General features: G+C 33.2%; 2 protein-coding genes across 2 annotated transcripts; both read left to right on the forward strand.

Annotated features, from left to right (window-relative positions):
- The first annotated feature begins 4,374 nt into the window (after positions 1 to 4,374).
- LOC145036536 (uncharacterized) lies at positions 4,375 to 7,610 on the forward strand. Its single transcript, XM_078984995.1, has 12 exons — positions 4,375 to 4,783; positions 5,075 to 5,184; positions 5,280 to 5,390; positions 5,485 to 5,542; positions 5,685 to 5,774; positions 5,855 to 5,949; positions 6,039 to 6,230; positions 6,384 to 6,441; positions 6,535 to 6,649; positions 6,962 to 7,031; positions 7,146 to 7,217; positions 7,321 to 7,610. The coding sequence occupies exons 1-12, from the start codon at positions 4,582 to 4,584 to the stop codon at positions 7,435 to 7,437; spliced, it is 1,290 nt and encodes a 429-aa protein (XP_078841121.1). The 5' UTR covers positions 4,375 to 4,581; the 3' UTR covers positions 7,438 to 7,610.
- A 10,132-nt stretch (positions 7,611 to 17,742) lies between these two features.
- On the forward strand, positions 17,743 to 20,619 carry LOC145036539 (shikimate kinase, chloroplastic-like). Its single transcript, XM_078984997.1, has 11 exons — positions 17,743 to 17,895; positions 18,643 to 18,977; positions 19,084 to 19,136; positions 19,219 to 19,273; positions 19,369 to 19,441; positions 19,527 to 19,614; positions 19,689 to 19,771; positions 19,843 to 19,972; positions 20,072 to 20,150; positions 20,235 to 20,299; positions 20,378 to 20,619. The coding sequence occupies exons 2-11, from the start codon at positions 18,752 to 18,754 to the stop codon at positions 20,411 to 20,413; spliced, it is 888 nt and encodes a 295-aa protein (XP_078841123.1). The 5' UTR covers positions 17,743 to 17,895; positions 18,643 to 18,751; the 3' UTR covers positions 20,414 to 20,619.
- The last annotated feature ends 212 nt before the right edge of the window (positions 20,620 to 20,831 follow it).

The following is a 20,831-nucleotide window of genomic DNA, read 5'->3' on the forward strand; positions in this document are numbered from 1 at the left end:
ACCCCTTTCCTTTCATTCATTTCACTCTTTGGTCGCACACTACACCATTGTCTCAAGTTTCTTCAACCGTGAACCCTCCAAAGCTTCAAGAACGTGAGTAATTCATCCTCTAACTTGATACCCATGAAAGACCACTTTATCTAAGCCTTAAGTGTGCGATATTCTTCATGTTCTTCGTGTTTGGAAGTGAGTGTGGCCGCACACCCCCTTTAAGGTGTCCGCACACTCTTAAAACACCGTCCAAAGTGAGAGTTTGACTTCCATACTCGAGATAGACATGACCCTAGCCTTATTGCACCTTGGAATTGAAATTTTGGACATCTTCATGTGGGGTGTATGACCGCACACCCTTTTGCAGCAGCACACTCCCGTGTCCGACCACACACACACCTTAGGACTACAAACCCACTTCTAGGACACTTAACTTGCACTACAATCGAGTATAGACCTAGAAAACTTCATGGATGCAAGTATGGACCTTGAAAACACCACGAAGTCACCTCTTATCATGAGTGTACTTCCGCACACCCCTTGGTCCGCACACCCATGGCCGCACACACCTTTAAGGTGGCCATACACCTCCCTCATGCAATTCTTTAAGGTCCTAACACTTAGTGCAAGTAGTTCCAAGTCCATAGAGTGGTTCTCCATCACATCTAGTAGTGAAATACCCTCATTTGACTCATTTATGTGTCATTACGTGTTATTTAGGATCAAATTGTGTTAAGGGCTTCACTTGAACATCCAACTTTCCGTATCGATCCTTCAATCAAACCACTCGCTCAAGGTGAGTTCATACCCATATGCTTTTCCGAATTTTTCATGTTTTCAGGGGTGAATACAAGCAAAAGTACAAGGAAACTTGTGCTCAATATATATTATTTTGTTTAAGATAACCGATTTAATTACTAGAGGGTATTAATAATACCTTCAGGATTTAGTTCACCACGTATCGTTATAAAACTCACAAATTAGATAGCAGAGATTTACTTTTGTAATAATGAATCAAGTGAACTAACCTCAAAGTAATAACCAATTTGATTACTGGAGGGTATTAACAATACCTTCAGGATTTAGTTCACCACATATTTATTACTTTTATTTATGTAATAAGGCTAATATACTTCACTGGGAGTAACCACGGTTTTTCAACGAAACCACGTTTAACGATATAAGTATGATAGATACTTGTACACTTCATTTTTAGAATTGATAGCCAACAACCTACTTTTAGGGAAAATATAGGATTTTCCCGGGATAGCTCGGCCTTACATAAACGGATTGTTTAACAAGGAACTGACGGAGGTTCATATTCATTCCATGACACCTCGGATTGTATATATCTTGTATGTATCTGGAAGTCATGGAAGGAATGGGTTTTCAAACACACTTTTTCATAAGAAAATATAGGATTTTCTTGAGGAACACTTTTCAAAAGGATCAAAGAAACTTTTTCCACCAAAACTAAATGCTTCTGAACTCACCAGCTCTATGTTGATATTCTTTCAAACTGCTTGTATTCTCAGGAAATCAGTAGACAGGTAATTCTTGGATTTAGAGGAGCCGAAGCAATAAGAGTCATGTCTTTATATTCTACTTACTTTTGGTGTATTTAAAACTAGTTCCAAACCGATGTAAACACTTTTCATATATATATATATATATATATATATATATATATATATATATATATATATATATATTCATTGTAATTGTTGTGTTACTATGATTGCTATTGTACAATGGTTGTGATGCTAAACATGACGTCAACCACCCCCGAACGTTTCCGCCGTTCTAGTTTGGGGTGTGACAAATACCCTCCAAAGGCACCACTGCCGAGTCGTCCACCAGGCACTTCTACAACTGGGAGACGTGAAAAGTACTGTGAATCTGATTGAGTTTGGCTAGCAGGTCCAGCCTATATGCCACCTTGCCCACCCGGGCTACAACCCTGAAAGGTTTAATGTACCTGGGGCCCAACTTACGCCGCTTCCTGAACCGAATGATGCCTTTCCAAGGCGACACCTTCAGGACCACCATTTCCCCGACCTGGAATTCCAGGTCCGAACGACGCTTGTCGGCATCACTTTTTTGCTGACTCTGAACAGTCTGAAGCCTGCTAGGCACCTACTGGATCCTCTATGTAGTCTTGAGTACCACTTCGGTACTCCCCATGACCCTCTGGCCAACCTCACCCCAACATATCGGGGTCCTACACTTCCTCCCGTACAACATCTCGAATGGAGGACGGTCGATACTTGTGTGATAGCTATTATTATAGGAAAACTCTGCCAAAGGAAGATAAGTATCCCAACTACCTCCGAAGTCTAATACACACGCCCGGAACATATCCTCCAGAGTTTGGATGGTTCGCTCACTCTGACCATCCATATGCGGGTGAAAAGCGGTGCTAAAGTGCATACGAGTACCCAGCTCGTCATGAAACTTCTTCCAAAATCTGGAAGTGAACCGCACATCCCTGTCGGAAAATCACCGAAACTGGCATCCCATGTCGAGCCACTACCCCTGTGATACAGATGCCAACCAACTTTTCAGTCGAAATGCTCTCCTGAATCAGAATGAAATGGGCGCTCTTGGTCAACCGATCCATGATGACCCAAATCGAATCCACTCCCCGCGCGATCCTGGGAAGCTTCGTGATGAAATCCATAGTGATATCCTCCAATTTCCACAGCGGAATATCCAACGGCTGGGTCTTTCCGTAAGGCCTCTGGTACTCGGCCTTGACCTTCCTGCATGTCAGGCATCTCTCAACAAACCAAGCTACATCCCTCTTCATGTAGGGCCACCAATAATCAAGACGAAGATCCCTGTACATCTTCGTCGGCACGGGATGGATAGAAAACCTAAATTTGTGTGCCTCCTCCATCAATACCCAACACACACCTCCATGATATGGGACCCACACCCTACAGTGTAGAGTCAGCAATCCACGACTGTCATAATCGAAGGAGAAAACCTAACCCACAATACGCTCACTCTTGTGGTGTTCCTCCTTTATAGCCTCCTGCTGGGCCTCTCGAATTCGCTCTAACAACGGAGTCACCACGGTCATCCTCATGTAAATATCTCTGATCGGCGCTGCCTTGCGACTAATCGCATTAGCCACGACATTGGCCTTCCCCAGGTGGTAGAGGATCTCACAACCGTAAAACCTAATACAAACATAATACTACCTGATCAACACAAACACCACAAATACCAACAAATCACTTCTTCAATACATCAACAACCTTAGCCACCAGAAACCAAATATCACAATTACCAGTCTGACCACCAACACAGTCACGGAGTGCAACTTCTTTTCTATCTGCTATAACCGACGATGCAATGCAGTAGGTCCACCCTGCTTATGACCAAATTTCGGCCCATTTCTTCTTTCAAACGCTCCACTTCAAGTTTTTGTTTCACAATCTAACCTCCACATTTACAGAAAATAGTATGCAAATCGCCAAAGTTGAGACAATCCCTTGAATTTATCGATACCGATTTGGGTGATTGTGGTGGTGGGGTAGCCATCGCGATTCACGTGAAAAGGATGTTTGTCGGAATGTCAATATCGTTTAGTGTAAAAAGGGAATGAAGATTTAGGGTTTCAACCAATTTATCCCTCCTTTTATGTCACAAGAGAGGGTCCACAGTAAGTAGTAACCCTTAGGGCCCAAGTATTCCACGAAGACCCAACTCAGTGACATGATCATCGATCTGACTAAGAGTTGACTCACTTACTTATGTGTATTGTAACTTGTATGGGTAACCAACAAATTCAGCCGGTAAAGTAACAATTCTTTCCCTTAAAATGCAGGAAAAAAAAAACAATAGTAACCTTTTAAACCTTAACATATAACATGATTGAGCTACAATGACATTTACTTTATTTAAAACCTTTATAATAAATAAATATTTTTTTTTATCATTTGTCACACTCTCATTCAATTTGTTACTTGTCACACTGTTATTCAATTTGTCAAATATCATTTTATGGTTATTTTGATTTTTTTTTCCACATATCATTTTATTAGTTTTTATATTTTATTAAATTTCACATAATATTTTACTGTAATAATTGTAATAAATGGATATTAATTTCATTTATAAACTTACTTTTTAATTTCAAAATTTCCAAAATTAAAGCTCATTAGTTTTTTTTATTTAAATTAAATTTAAAAAATAAAAAATATTTTCAATATAATAAATCATTATTTTTATTGTTTTCTTATAAATTCAAAATTTTTAAATATTTTTACTTTTATATTTATTTATCTAAACACACCGAAGAAGAAAAAAAATTAGATCCCATGGTTAAATCACAAATCTAGTAAAATAACATTTTTTTTTTGGAATATTACATTTTCCTACTCTCGAGTGTTGAGTCTTGAGGAGCGTTTTTGCAGTTGGACCGTAGGAGTCTTGAGTCTGGATTGCAGACTTCGGACTGAATTTGGACTGCGCCGAGGAACACAGAGCCCTCCAAACTCCAGGCAAAAGGTGAAGATCCAAATTCAGACAAGAATATAAGATCCATCTAAGTTCAAATCTTCGGTGTAGTTCAGTAAACAGATGACTGGTATGATGAGCGGAGAAAATCGATTCAGCGAAGAAGGAAAAGATGCATCAGATGTAATGGAGAAGGCAACACAAGCAGCAAATGATCTGTACACGATACGAGACACTTACTTCCCTTCAGACCCTAATGAAAAAACTTCCAAATTGCAAACGCAATCTCAAATCGCTCTCAATCTCCTCGATTCCGTTCCTCCTGGTACGCTTCCCTCGAAACCCTACGATTTTCACCTTTCACGATTGTTAATGTCTCTCTATATGCCTGTCGCTTATTTTGTTTGAATGGCATGATATGATTTCTCGTAGCAGAAGGTTAATCGAATACATGCTAGGTTAAGTGTTAATTGTCGATTAGAGTGGTAGAAAAGACGCATTAGAATGCCGGGTTAGATTAATCTGGATGAATAGAATCATATGATGCAACTTTAATGGTGCTAATGGGGATTGATGATGAAACTATGTTTGATTTTATTATGATCGTGATGTGCAGAACAAAGGAAATTGCCTACACAACGTGCAACATATGAATACTTGAGAGGGAAAATATTAGATGTGCTCCCTGAATACTCAAAAAAAGCAGAAGATCATCTTTCTAAAGCTGTAAGTCAACTGATCATATCTTTTAATCATATAAAAATACATAAGTTCTGTTCAATAAAATCTCTCATTCTTTAATCAACTATTTGACTTTACAGGTTAAACTGAATCCATCTCTTGGAGATGCTTGGTTGTGTTTAGGAAATTGCATTTGGAAAAAAGGAGATTTACCTGCAACAAGAAACTGTTTTACCCTTGCTCTAAGCAAGGTTGATTATCACTTCACTTGTATATATTTTTATAAATTCTTACTAATATCCACTTAATTAACTTCCAACATTTTTCATTTTAATGGTAATACAGGGTCCAAACAAAAGGATACTTAGCCAATTATCAATGCTTGAAAGACGAATGGCTCAAGGCAAGAAACATTTCTTGTTTTTTTAATGTGGTTGTTGCTTATGTTATATATATATATATATATATATATATATATATATATATATATATATATATATATATATATTTTTAATCTTACCTTTTTTTTATTTATAAATCTTTAGGTGCTGATAATCAAGAGGAAATTGTTGCTGAAAGCATAAAACACGCAAAGGAAGCTATTGCTTTAGATGTGAAGGATGGGAACTCATGGTGTAAGTTTATTGCATAATTTATGATCAAGACATAAGAATATAAGTGTATTGACGATTTTACCCTTCTGTTATTCCGACAGACAACCTTGGGAATGCTTGTTTGACATGTTTCTTTGTGACGGGGGCATGGGATCACAGCAAATTACATCAGTCTTTAAAAGCATACCAAAATGCTGTATGTTGGAAATCTATATTGTATATTGTAGATTTGACTTGAAAAAGTCAACTTTGATCTAATATTCTTCCTTTGATGATGTAACACAGGAGAAAGATGAGAGCATGAAGTCAAACCCAGACTTATATTTCAATTCTGCTACTGTGAATACATATCTGGAAAATTACGAAAGGGCCCTCAGTGGATTTGAAGCAGCTGCATCTAAAGATCCTTGTCTTAATGCCACTGAGGAAGTTCAGAAAATGGTCAATCTTTTTGACAAGATAGACACTTTGTTGAAGGCAAGTTTCTCTCTTTTGTTATTATTACCCTTTTCTTTTTAAAATCCAAGAAAATTGTATCTTAAATATTCAGATAAATAAAAGTAGAAATCAAGATTGTGTTTTCTTGGATAAAAAAGCTCGAGTCTTTGATGTGAAGTAATTGTTTTCCAGGGACAAATTAAGGCCAAAAGGCTTGCTTCTTTGACATCATCTCTTGCTGAAGTTAAATGTAAGAGACCCAATTTTGTCATTTCCCATAAAAACTTATCTTTTATGTGATATTTGTGTTTTAACTTTGAAAAAATTTCTTTGTGGTGTTAAGTGAACCCATCTCACAAGAGGGCCACAATTGATAATTTGTTGGAGGGTCTTAACAAGACAATTGCAGTTGTGGGAAAAGTGATTTTCTTCATTAAGCATGATAATATTACTCCCTTGTAAGTCAAATCTTGTTTCTTTTTCACTTAATCTTGAACTTAATTGGTTAAGCCCAAGAAAAACTTGGCTTAATGGGTTAAGACATTAACCATTCAATATCGTGAGATTTGTCTTTTGGAATGTAAGGGTAAAACGGTCATTTAGTCTCATTCAGACGGTTTATTCGGTCTAGAAAAGAAACAAATCTTTATGTATACATCACTTTATTCATCTTTTTGACTTGATACACGATGAATGAATTTACAAGAAAAGAAAAGGAGGTTTTCCCGTTACATCCTTACATTTTTACAAATTTGCCCTCATTGTTGCAGGTATTATCTAGTGTGTGATTCAAACCAACTATGTTTTGTCCTTACAGTATATGGGATAAAGAAAGATGCTGTAAGTGTCATAAAAATCTTTTTTTTATACATCTTTAAGCCAAAAGTTATGAATTTTCAGGAGAATCTTAATCCATATGACCAAAAAGTTGTGTTTTTTTTTTTTTTTTAACAGATTAAAGAAGGGGACCAGTTAACTCTATTGGATCCTTATTTCCACAGCAACGATTTTTCATGGAATGAAAAGGTTTGTTAAGCATATTGTCATGAAGTTTTGAAGCATTACACTCATTTTTATGATTCATAATTTATTAATTCTTTGCAAAAAAAAAAAAATTTTTTTTTTACAGAGATATGAGTTTAGATCAGTACGTGTGGACTTTTTGGAGCAAGTGCATGTGAATGGAAAACCTGTCCCACCTCAATATTCTGTTCGCTCATCAATTTATGCACAACATAAACATTGAAGACTGCATAGTTTTTTTTTTTTTTCAAAGTTTTTTGGAGTAAAGACTCGTTTGATTTGATGATTATTGTGTATAGACGATTGTTATGGTGGTGATTTGTGGCTTGAGATGAAATGATGTATGTTTTGGCTTTTTTAAAGAAATGATAAAAAATGATGGTTAATTCCCCTTCATGGTGTTACTTTGATGATTGGTAAAGAGTTGTAAATTAACTATTGCATTTGTTAAAATACAAAGGGCGTCTATGATGTTAATGTCATTGGACATTTACTTGGTATAATTGGAACACGAATCCAATAACGTGAGTGTAACGAGGGTTTAACCTAAGATCTAATACAAGTTAGGATGTATGGAGTGCACATTTGTATATAAGGTGAGTTGGGTCGTGCCTTTGCTTGGCATCCATGTTGTCTATCTAGTCGGTTAAAAGCTTTAGCTGTATCATGGTTATTTTTCGGAAACCGTTCTAACTCTAAATATTATTTTCATCAATCTTATCCATATTTTGCTAATTTTGGATGCTCTAAAAGAATACAAACATTCCATATGCTCTCCAATAACATTGCTTTCTTTTTATACTTGAATTGAAAGTGCATTTAATGGATTATCCCATGATTAAATTTTGTTTAACCTAGATATATAAAATACTAGCTGATTGTGCATGTGTTGCACAAATTAAAAATATGTTGTTAAAGCATTGAAAATGTATGTTGTTTAAAATGTTTATGTTATTTATATTAACTAAAAAATAATAAGTTTACACTAAGGTTATTTATAAAATTTCAACTATGAAATTAACTAAATTTTTACTTATTTGACCTTTTTTAGTTCCTGCAGCACCTCAATCCAACTTTAATGATGATTTTGACCACAATAATGACATGATCGACAAAAACATAAACATGAAAATTATAGATAAATTTGTTTTTTTTCCGCAACAACTAGAACAACACCAATATGAGAAGAGTAGTCAGATATGATCAAAACACTAATGTGAAGTCATTATGTCTAACAACATCAATTTTTTTGTTGTCCAAATTTAATTCTAATTTTGACTACAATAATGACATAACTGACAAAAACTCAAAACACGAAAGTTGTAGATACGTTTGTCTTCTTTCCACGACAACTTGAATTACATCAAATATGAGCATCGAGTAGTTGGATATGATCAAAATACTGAAGTGAAGTAATTCTGTCAAACAACATCGTTTTTTTGTAGTCGAACTTCAACTCCCATTTCAGTTATAATAATTATAGATTTGGCAAAAACCTGAAACAGGAAAGTTGTAAATAAATTTGTCTTCCTTCCGCAAAAACTTAAATCAAGTCGATCAGAGCATGGAGTAGTCGGATATGATTAGAACACTAAAGTGCAGTAATTTTGTCCAACATCATTTTTGATCATTCTCTAAGCTAGATCTAATATACACATGTGAATTATATATAACTCTTATAATATAAAATTAGTGTCATGATTCTTAAAAGTAATGTAAGTAAAAAAAATTATTAAATTGTAATGACGAATTACTTGAAAAAGTTAAAGAATCATACAAGTTTCAAATGAATATGGTGTAATAATGAGATATATATTGAATTATATTCATTTGAATGACCACAATTATAATATAATATAGATACAAATTAATCGTGAAATCATACGATTCATCAAATATCCAATAACTTGTTGATTACTGATCCTTTTTTTAATAAAATTTTAATGATTTGTAAGGGTAACTAAATGTTCGTTATGGACACAATTGGTTATTGAATTTTATGTACATCATTATATACCACTAAAATTTTCTAACCGGTTAAAAGGTATTGGTTTTACCGACAATAACATGTTAAATCGATAACAAATAAGTCTATGGGGATATTACCTGAAAATGGTAAATGACTTTTAGAGGTAAGTAAATGTATTTGGGATAAACTCCACAATGCGATCAACATGTCAAAACTCAATTTTTACCGGCATACATCTCCTTAATAATGGGCCTTCTATTTCCCATCATTTTTATGCAGATGACGCCCTCTTCATCGGTGATTGGACCAATTCCAACTTCTCGACTTGGCCAAAATTCTCCGTTGCTTCCATGTTGTCTCCGGTCTCCATGTTAATTTCCATAAATCTAGAGTCTTTGGTTTAGGGATGGAAAACAACGAGATTTCTACCTATGCCAGAATCCTCGAATGTGAAGCGGTCACCTTCCTTTTTATTTATCTAGGTGTTCTTGTGGGGGCCAGCATGGCTCGCAAACGCAACTGGGCTCCGGTTTGGATCAGATTAGTAGCAGACTTTCTAACTGGAAATCAAAAATTTATCTTTTGGTGGCAGATTAAGCTTAGTCAAATCAGTCCTTAGTAGAGTCTTTGGTTTAGGGATGGAAAACAACGAGATTTCTAGCTATGCCAGAATCCTCGAATGTGAAGCGGTCACCTTCCTTTTTATTTATCTAGGTGTTCTTGTGGGGGCCAGCATGGCTCGCAAACGCAACTGGGCTCCGGTTTGGATCAGATTAGTAGCAGACTTTCTAACTGGAAATCAAAAATTTATCTTTTGGTGGCAGATTAAGCTTAGTCAAATCAGTCCTTAGTAGCATGCCCCTGTATTACTTCTCTTTGTTCAAAGCTCCGACTCCCATCTTGGAGAACATTGAAAAAATTAGGCGTAGCTTCCTTTGGGGAGGATGCGAGAAAAGAAACAAAATTCACTGGGTAAAATAGGATATTGTCATGGCTAGTAAAGAGCGTGGTGGCCTCGGTGTCGGGTCTATGAGGAGTATCAATATCACTTTACTTTTCAAATGGATATGGAGACTAAAGTCGGACAGCTCATCACTTTGGAGTCGAGTTATTTGCGCTATTCATAACTCCTTTTCGAAACTGCTATCTAATCTTTCTAAGAAGTCTTTTCCAGGCGTTTGGTATAATATTGGTAAGATTATGCAAGATCTTGAAGCTTTAGACATCAATCCCATGAGGATTCTTAAGTGTTCGGTGGGCTCTGGTGCTAACACCCTCTTTTGGCATGACTACTGGCTGGGAGACGAACCTCTCGCCTCTCAATTTCCTCACCTATTAGCCCTTGATATGAAAAAAATTCTTTCTTGTTTCTGAGAGAATTTCCCTCAATGGTTGTTGCTGGAAATGGAAAAAAACGCCAAGGCTTCCTTGTGAGATTGAGGAGTGGGACAAAATCCAAGACTGTTTTCGTAACTGGTCTGCCTCTAATTCCCCAGATAGGTGGACTTCTACCTTTGCTATTGATGAGAGTTTTTATGTCTGTGATTTAAGACATATTATCGATATTAAAACCACATGTGATGTTGATAATCCCACCATCTAGACTAATGAGGTCCCCTGTAAAGTAATCGATTTTGTTTGGCGCGCATGTATGGATCACATTCCTTTTGTGGTGGCCCTTTCTCTCAGGCGTCTCCATTCCCACATCCTGTCACTTTTGCTCTAATGGAATTGACTCTACAGATCACATTTTGATTGGCTGCTCGTTCGCTACTTAGGTGCTTCAATGGACGTTAGATTGGTGTAATATCCCATGGCAGACTTTTGATTTGGCGAAAGACCTGGTGGGTTTTGTGGCTAATTGGGGGTAGATGTCCAAAGAAGAAAAGAACCTCGATTGCCATTGTGTACGGTTACTGTTGGTTTGTCTGGAAAGCCATAAATGACATTGCGTTTAATAAAAAGTTGTTGGATTAGTGTCTAAGTCCATAACTATTTTGGTATGTACTTGACCCGATTGTGCATGGTCCTTTTGGGTTGCTTTCACCAAAGCAACTTGATAGGATGAGTTATGGAGAGAGAGAGGAATAATTATGATTTATAAATATATTATGAGAATAATATATTAAATAAGAAATCATATTGTTTAATTATTGTTTAATATTAGTCAAGAATTAATAAGAATTAATTTTATGGCTAAAAGATATTAATTAAATAAAGGGGACTAGAACTGTCAATTGTGTGATAGTTGGCTATTGGGCTAATGGACTCCATAAAGGATGGAGTAGACGAATTCTATGGGGAAACCCATTAGAAATCGTCCAAGGCCTCTAAGGAGGGAGTCCATGGGTTGCTTAGGGCCTAAGCGGTCAAATTAGGGTTTCCTTGTTAGATAACCCTAATAGCCTCACTATTTAAGGAACCCTAGGGCAAAAAAACATGGCCAACTGAGGTTTCTACACGTTTTTTGGGTGCCTCCTCTCTTATCATTCTTCATCCTCTTGCTCTTGGTGTTTGTGAGCCATTAGAGGAGTGACACTTGTGACTCTAACCTTTTTAAAACCATTACAAATGAGGATTTGAGATTGTTATTGCTACATAACAATCAAGGTAATATTTAAACCCCAATCTTATGTTAATATGATTAATTGTATGCTAGATCTAGGGTTTATAACTTTGGATATTCAATTGCATGTTAATTAGACAAACTAGATCCAAAAGCTATTAAGGTTTGCATGTACACCATAGGAATGATATTTTGCTCAAAACCCATCAAAAGCATACCACCCCTACGAAATCGGCAGACCACATTATTAATAAGGTGTACAATTGGGTGAACTTTAAGGGCAGTTTGGGTAGATTTATTTGGTCGGATTTGCTTTGCTATCCTTTTAAAACTATGTAATTTCGTTTTGTTTTTTTTTTTCGCTCCACCTGTCTCTGGTATGTCTCTGGTAGGCGTGAACTTGTTCTGTTTTGTTTGTTGCCCCTTTTACAAATCTCTGTTTCCAAAATAAATAAATAAATAAATAAATAAATAAGTCTACTGGGATATTACCTGAAAATGGTAAATGACTTCGAGAGATAAGTAAAGGTATTTGGTCGATTAACAGTTTACGTACACAATTTATCATTAAAGTTGTGACATCTATTCAAAAGGCACAAGGATTTTGTAGCGATCAACATATATGCTTAGGGCTGTAAATGAACCAAACGAACATGAACAAGGTCTTGTTCATGTTCGTTCGTTTAAGTTAGCCGAACAACAAACGAACACGAACGGATAAACGAATGAGATTTTCTTGTTCATGTTCGTTCGTTTAACAAATTACTTTGTTCATGTTCGTTCATTTATGTTCGTGAACATGCTAAACGAACATAAACGAACAAACATAAACAAACAAAGATAAAAAAAACACAATTAAACATATATGAACATAAACGAACATATAATATAGCAATATAGTAAAAAATAATTGAATATACATGAATATAAATAAACTTAAACGAACTAACATAAACGAACGTAAATGAACATCGTAAACGAACATCACGAACATAAATGAACGAACAAGACCATTGTTCATGTTCGTTCATTTAACTAAACGAACGATAATTTTTGTTCATGTTCGTTCATTTATTAAATAAACGAACATAAACGAACTTCTCGCCGAACAGTTCACGAACAGTTCACCGAACGTTCAGTTCGTTTACAGCCCTATATATGCTTGTTAAATACCCAATATCTATAAACTGTTTATAATCAAGACTCGTTTTCAAGACTTCCAAACCATCTATCAATGACTCGCTAATAATAAACATAATTGCATATTTTATAGTTTATTACTCTATACAGGAGATGAACTCATTAAACCTCGATACAATTGAATTTACATTCCTAACTAGTGTCATCACACTATTGTAGTATAGAAGAAGTTCATGAAGAAAAACCCCTTTGTGATTTACATCGACCGTTAATAATATATATGGAGATAAAAAGGATGACATTGCCTTTGAGAATTCACGAATTCGAGCTGAATCATTCCTTCAGTTTCATCAATAGATGTAACGCCCGTAGATCCGGGCTAGTCAATTTAGAGATAATAGGGGCCGAAAACGAATTTTTGACAAAATATTATTTAGAATAAATAATCTTAACCAAGTTGTAGAATACGCATCAAGGGTTTCATACATATAAAGAACGTTGAAATCCAAGTTATAATGAAGAAGTTATGGTTCGTCGGAATTTTACGGCAAAATCGGCACGACACCGGGAGACGTAAATAGTGAATTTACGATGGAGGACTATTTAGCCTTAGTAATCTAAAAAAAAGTCGTAGAATATGTTAAACAGAGAGCGTCCATAAAAAGAACGCCAAAATATGACTTCGTATGAGGAAGTTATGAATTTTCTAACATTTGGCATAGCAGTACACGACCCGAAACTCGAATTTTAGTTCGAGCGGTTTTTGGCCTATGCGACCTAAATGAAAGTTGAAGATCTCATTAATAGGAACTTGGCGGTAAAAATACAGACGAAAACAGAGTCCGTATGTAGAAGTTATGAATATTACGTGGACATTTAACAGTATAATCTCCTCGTACTGTTAAATTTAAGATCAGTCGAGAATTAGCCGACGGAGTCAAAATGAAAGTTGTATATCTTATTTTTACCTACGCGTGGATATAAAGAACGTCAAAAACGAAGGTTGTATGTGAAAGTTACGGATTTTAGAAGTCGGTAGTGTGCTGTGCGAAAATGGGTGATGTGGCACAATCTTGGCCATTGCTTTCTCCCCAAGTCTTGCCACTAGATGGTGACATGTGGCACCAAGTTCAACCATTTTTCTCCCTATAAATATAACCTCTTTCACCCTCATTTTCTTCACATCTTTCCCATTTTTTCTTCTCTTTACTCTCTCTCCAGCCCCGAAACCCCCTGAAAAGCCTAGGGAACCTCCCTATCACGAGGCGGAAGCCCCAGAGTGCTCGATGGCTCCGAGAAAAAGAGCTTTTCGGCTCGGGAACGTTGCTCCAAGCAAAACCCGGTTTTCTATAAAACCCGTTGTAAGTGAGCTCTGCATACGCTATTTTTAATATAACTTTTATTTAATTATAGTAACGTTATTAGGAACTTATAATAAGTACTTGGACTATTATTGTGGATTATATAAGTATTGTTTAACGTTTATATAATAGTAATAATAGCTAGACTATTAATTAGTCTCGGCGAATAATATACTAAACTCTAGTGGTAATAATACTAGGTTTCGTCGAAGGAAATTATTTTAAAGTAAACGAAGCGTTGTCCGAGTATCGAGTCATCACCTTATCAAGTGAGTGCATAGTTACTTTCATCTTACACATAGATACGAAGTATTTTATATAAATTACGTGCTGTGTGTGCATATTATCTGTATACTTACTATCTATGTTGGATGAACGATTTTGTACATGTTTTAAATGATTTAAACTGTATATGTATTTTATATCTACAAAATGTGTTGGGTAAAACATGGGTAGATGTAATAGTTGCTCTGTGACTAAATAAAATAATGAGATGCCTCGTTATAGATGTTATTGATGATCCAGTCATCTAGCGGAGTATAGATGACGACCACAAACTATTCTAGACAGTCTAGTGGAACGCTAGCATGCTTGCAACCTGTAGGTGTTTATTTGAACTGTATGCTCACCAACAATACTCCATCCTCCACATGGTTACCGTATTTGACATGAATTGTTGAGGAACCCCCGAAGCATGTGTTATCACACCGATGAAAGTCCCTTAGACTAGGTCTCTTGTGTTAGATGTTTTAGGGACGTAAAGTGAGGATAACAGGAATGGGTAATCGGGTTTGTTTGGTTTGATAAAGTTAATAAACTTATTTATTGTGGGTTGAAAACCCTATGTACTCACCAGGTTTTCCAACCTGACCCACTCAGTTTATTTATATCACAAGTGTTGATATGAAGTCACATTATACTGAGAGATTAATGAGATATAAATCACTAGTGATAATGAATGTAAATTCTGTTTATGCTTATGTTTCTGTATTGACGATGACATCCTAAATGTTTTAAAATGAATAAAAATATTTTTCTTCGAAAATGCTTTGATAACGTATTATCATGTTTTACTGGGAACAAATTCTGCAATATTTTTATTAAAAGAGATACTCTGATTTTTATAAAACATAAACAAAATCGGTTTTTTCTGACCGTGAAAATAAGGATGTCACAATAGACATGAATAATTTGCAATGCTTTACAACCCTAATTTACCACATTTGAAACATTCAATGATTAAATAAGATTTTAAATTGGTTTACATTGCCAAGTAATTCCATGTAATATCCACGTCGATGTATTCGTTTCCAACTTTATATTATTGGTGCAATGAGCTATTGTTGGTGAAAATGTGTGGTTTTTAACAGGTTTGATAATTTTTGTATATTAATAACAATTAGTTATCTATAGAAGACATAAACATGCTTATTGGCAACTTGGAGATGTTATTGATTTAACGGACTATTATCAGCAGTGATGGAGCTTGAACAAATGAGTTGGGTCCGAAAGTAAAATATATATATAAAAGTTGAAGAACAATGGGGGCTATAGTCAATTTTTTTTGTTTTAGGTCCAATATGTAAAGTTTTTAATAGTAATGGACTTGTTCTAAAAATACAAGGGGACCATAGTCAAAGAGTACCGAAGAGCTATTACTTTTATAAAAATAAATAATTAACTAAATAATTAACTCAAATGCAAATATAATGCAAAGTAAATAAAAATAAACAATTTAAATCATCATACATATTGCTTTTTTGTAAAGTATTTATTTAAATTGTCTATAAAATCCTTTTGTCCAAAAATCCAAAATTTCCGTATTAGGTTATATTTATATAAAGTATAATTTCTGTTGAGACTTCTTTTCACTTTTTGCTTTATAAGCATCATTTCAAGATATCCATAAATTGATTGAAGTGTAAAAAATAAAACTGTTGAAGAGGAATTTGATCAAAAATATATATATATATATATATATATATATATATATATATATATATATATATATATATATATATATATATATATATATATATATATATAACACAATAAGTGTCAAATTGAATATTTTTGACTTTTATTTTATTGCTTATTTCTTTCTTAGTAAATAATTTATGTGATCGAAAACCTAATGTTAGTGTTTTATGCTGAAAAGTTTTATTATTTTGGGAAAGTTTTTAATAAAATCCTAAAAAAAAAGTTTTTAATAGAAAAAAATCACGATTATTTAACATTTTATCCGAATTAATGAAAAAATCTTTTTTTTTTTAATATTTGATCAAGAAATAACAGAATATGATTTAAAAAAAATTTCTATTAAAAAATACTTTTAGGATGTTATCAATTTTTTTTTCCAAAATAATGTAACTTTTCCGCATAAAACCCTTTGAATATTTTACTAATAATCAATCAAATACATAAATACTATTTAATAAAAGAATCGGCCAAATTTATTATTATTATTATTATTATTATTATTATTATTATTTTATGTCAATGAGTTTCACAAACGTTTTTAATCAACAAATAATATTTAATTACGAATAAAATAAGACTTATAATTGTTTATTTTTTTCGTATTTCAAAATAATACATCTAAAAACTAAAATATAAATTAATTAGTTATAAATAAATGTACAATCATATCATATCATTACATAATATATTATAAAATAAATATTTTTTATATCATCATATATATGAAACCTTGGATTCTTTTTTAATTTCTAGCTTAATATAATTAATACATTAATTTAAAATATGTTATTGAGTATATAATATTATCTTATTGATCGACTTTTAAAATATTATTATAATACATTTACTTTTTAATTTAAATATTATAATCCAAAGCATAAATCAAAATATAAAATAAACTTAAAAAATATATTTAAAATAGTATTTTTCAAAACAATTAAAAATGTATATATATTATAAATATAGAACAACAAATCAAATTAAATATAAAATTTCAAAAACTATTTTTGATTATAATTCAATTTTCCAAATAAGTCGTTTTTAATTAATGATTAGGAAAAAAATTACATTTTATTAACTTACAAACAATATTTCATATATCAATTAATCATCACGATCGAAATTGAAAAAAAATAAAACAATAGATAAATAAATTTTAAATTAATCAATCATAAAGTTAAATTGTAATATTAAATTGAAACTCGTGTTTAGTTTTATTTAAATGCAAAGTGTGGGTAGATGTTATTAAATGTTATTATTGTGATGAATATATATTTTATAATATAATTCAAAATAATTATAAATTTTTATAATATAAGAATTATTATTTTATAGTTAATGTCTTATTTTTTTTTTTTTTTAATGTGTATAAAAAAATTTAAATTTATGATATTTACCTAGTTTTATGATATTTACCTAGTAAGAATTTACATCTGGATCCCTGTGAAATTATAGATTTGCATTTGTGTCCTATTATAATAATACATTTGCATCTGAATCGTTCTAAAAGTAATGCCTCTTACTTACCACGCATTTCTCGTAGAGTTTGGTGGTGGGGGTTGGTGGGAGAAGTTCACATAAATCCAGTCAAGTTGAAGCTAGTTAGGTACAATTCGTAATACGACAGTCAAATTCGCTTCAATTAATTCTCCGTTTTCGATCCAGGTATTCATCAGCACCTCTTTCTGTAAACTCGTGTACGTAATTCGTTGTATGTTGATTCTAATTCCCCAAATCCATTACAATGAGGAACTATCATTGTCAGCTTTTTTTGAAGTTCGGTAATCCTAACAAATGGATTAGAATTAGATCATATAGATTTATTAAAAATTTGAAGTATATTTGTCGTGTCGGTCTCTTTATGATGCATGTTCGCCGATAACATTCATAACAATGTTAAATGGTAAATACTTATCGATACTTGATAGGAAGAGTTTTCTGATAGGTGATGATAATGCCAGATGTGTTTATGGAACATTGAAGGAGAAGTATTTGATAATTCACACCTACTCCTTTCAGCACTTTTGACTTTCGATGCCAATAGTTTCAATTTTTCACTAAACTTTACAAAATTGATTTGGATTTTAAATTTGCGAGAAAGAATTGCCAACCACATAACTTTCTTTGTAACAAGTGCTTGAAATAGAGTAATAATGGTGTTAAATCTACAACATGATCCACATCAACTGTGAATTCGGAAGCTTGAAAGGTATTAGGTCTACTAACAAACTAAAAATGCAGCCTTTTATAAAGAGGTGTGAGTAAATCATAACTGTAGTTGATATTCGATATGGTTCTAAGGGAAATTTCATAGGGATGCTATAACTATAGCTTATGAATTTATGATGATTTAGTTTGAAATTGGAAGCAGAAATAGGGAAATGGATACCAATTTAATAATTTCTTTTGCAGCCAAGCTGATTGGAAGGGGTAATTCCGTAATTGTGTCCAGTTAAGAATATAAGCCTGCTGTTCATATTACAAAAGATCTCAACTTTCTGGATTTTGGATCACAGAAAGAATGGAGGCCACAGTTTCAAAGAGCTTACAATTAACAACATGGAATAGTTCAGATTATACAGTTCCAACACTGAACAATTCCATGAGGTTATATACAAGATATGAGAAAAATAAAAGTAAAAGAGTTAATAATATGCTAAATTGCAATCATTTGGCAACTATAAAACCAGCAATTGGGCATAGAACAGCAGGGTTAAAGGCTTCATGTACTTCTCAAAATTTTCCAGGTAATGTTTGAGGGTATATTAGGAATTTCATAGTCAAAGAAAGAAATGCAAGACACATTATTTATATGTAATAACATTCTTTTCTATATTTAATTTCTTCTTGTAGCTTCACTACTTAAATCAGAAACCTTTATTGCTGAAGAGGATCTGTTATTAAAGGTATATCATGTTACACCATGTGCATATTATATAGACTTTATAATTACAAAAATTCATTTATTTATTCTTGTTTGAATTGCAGAAAAAGTCTGAGGAGATCAAACCATGTCTGAGTGGAAGGTGTATTTATCTTGTTGGTCAGTTCTAATGACATTTTCCATCTTTAAATATTTCATTTTTCTTTTATTAATCTTATTCATATATTATTAATATTATTATTGTATGTATGTAGGAATGATGGGATCTGGAAAAACAACAATCGGGCAGATATTATCTGAAGTTCTTGATTATTCTTTTTTTGACAGGTTTGTGACATATTTTAATCCATTTTCTATTCAATCAAATAACCAAATAGGATAAAAAAAAATTCATATGTTTAGATGCCTACAGTGACAAATTAATCGAGCAAGCTGCTGGTGGAACTGCAGTTGCAGACATCTTTAAGTTACATGGCGAAGGGTATTTTAGAGATAACGAGGTTAGTTTTATCGTTTGCACATGAAATTACATTTTTACCCCTTCTTTCCTTCAATGGTATTGTACTTTTTTTAGACTGAGGTTTTACATAAGCTGTCATTGATGCATCGGCTTGTTATTTCAACTGGTGGAGGTGCTGTTGTTCGGCCTATTAATTGGTATGATTTAATGTTTTTTAATTTATATTTTATATTTTATGGGGTTAATTTGAGTAAAAAAAATATAACAGGAAATACATGCACAAGGGTATAAGTGTCTTTATAGATGTACCCTTGGATGCATTAGCACAAAGATTAACTGCTATAGGCACTGCTTCTCGCCCGCTTTTGCATCATGGATCTGGTGATGCTTACACACAAGTAAACATCTTTTTTTATTATTTTTTTAAAAAAAATTTATATAATAATTTTGCATATTAAATTGACAATTTATTAATGTCATTTTCTTGATATGTGTAGACTTTCATGCGACTATCGAAACTTTGGGAAGAAAGAAGCGAAGCTTACACTAATGCCAGTGTGAGGGTATCTTTGGAATGTATGTATATAATTTTTTTTTTCCCTAAATTTATAAAAATTATAAATTATTGATTTTCTTACGTATTTTTATAATGGTGTTCAGGTATTGCAGACAAGTTGGGAGTTGGAGATGTATGCAGTGTTAATCCAACTCAAATTGCAATTGAGGTGTTTAAATATATAAAATTTTAATTTTATGTTTTGAATTTTTTTTTTAGATATTTAATTTGTTATGGATTATGACAGGCATTGGTGAAAATTGAGGACTACTTGAAGGAATAGAAAGATGATTTTGGGTTGTAAGTTGTGCAATTAGCCTACAAAATATGGTGGGAAATAGAGTTTAGGGTTTTCACTTAGGATTTGGGGGATGTGTTGTGTTTTATACTGTTTGTGGGTAAAGTTGGAATTTTTTAATAAATTATTTTCGTTGTTGTATCATTTGTTTTGGTCTTCAAGAAATAAAGTCAAGATTTCTTTGTGCTTTACTTCATCTCACATTGGTTCATTTGAGTTGCTTATTTTTGTCACATTAAATTTTGTCTGAATAAAGTGATATCAAGATAAATAATGTTTAAAAAACTAAGATGATGACACTACACTTGAGGAAATGGAGAAAAAATATAGATGAAAGCAAATTATAGAAAGTTATGAGTTAATGGGAAAAGTCTCCATAAGTTACGATAGCAAGAATGCATTG

The sequence above is a fragment of the Lactuca saligna genome, chromosome 3 (assembly GCF_052625555.1).
Source record: "Lactuca saligna cultivar CGN05327 chromosome 3, ASM5262555v1, whole genome shotgun sequence".
NCBI classification, from domain to species: domain Eukaryota; kingdom Viridiplantae; phylum Streptophyta; class Magnoliopsida; order Asterales; family Asteraceae; genus Lactuca; species Lactuca saligna.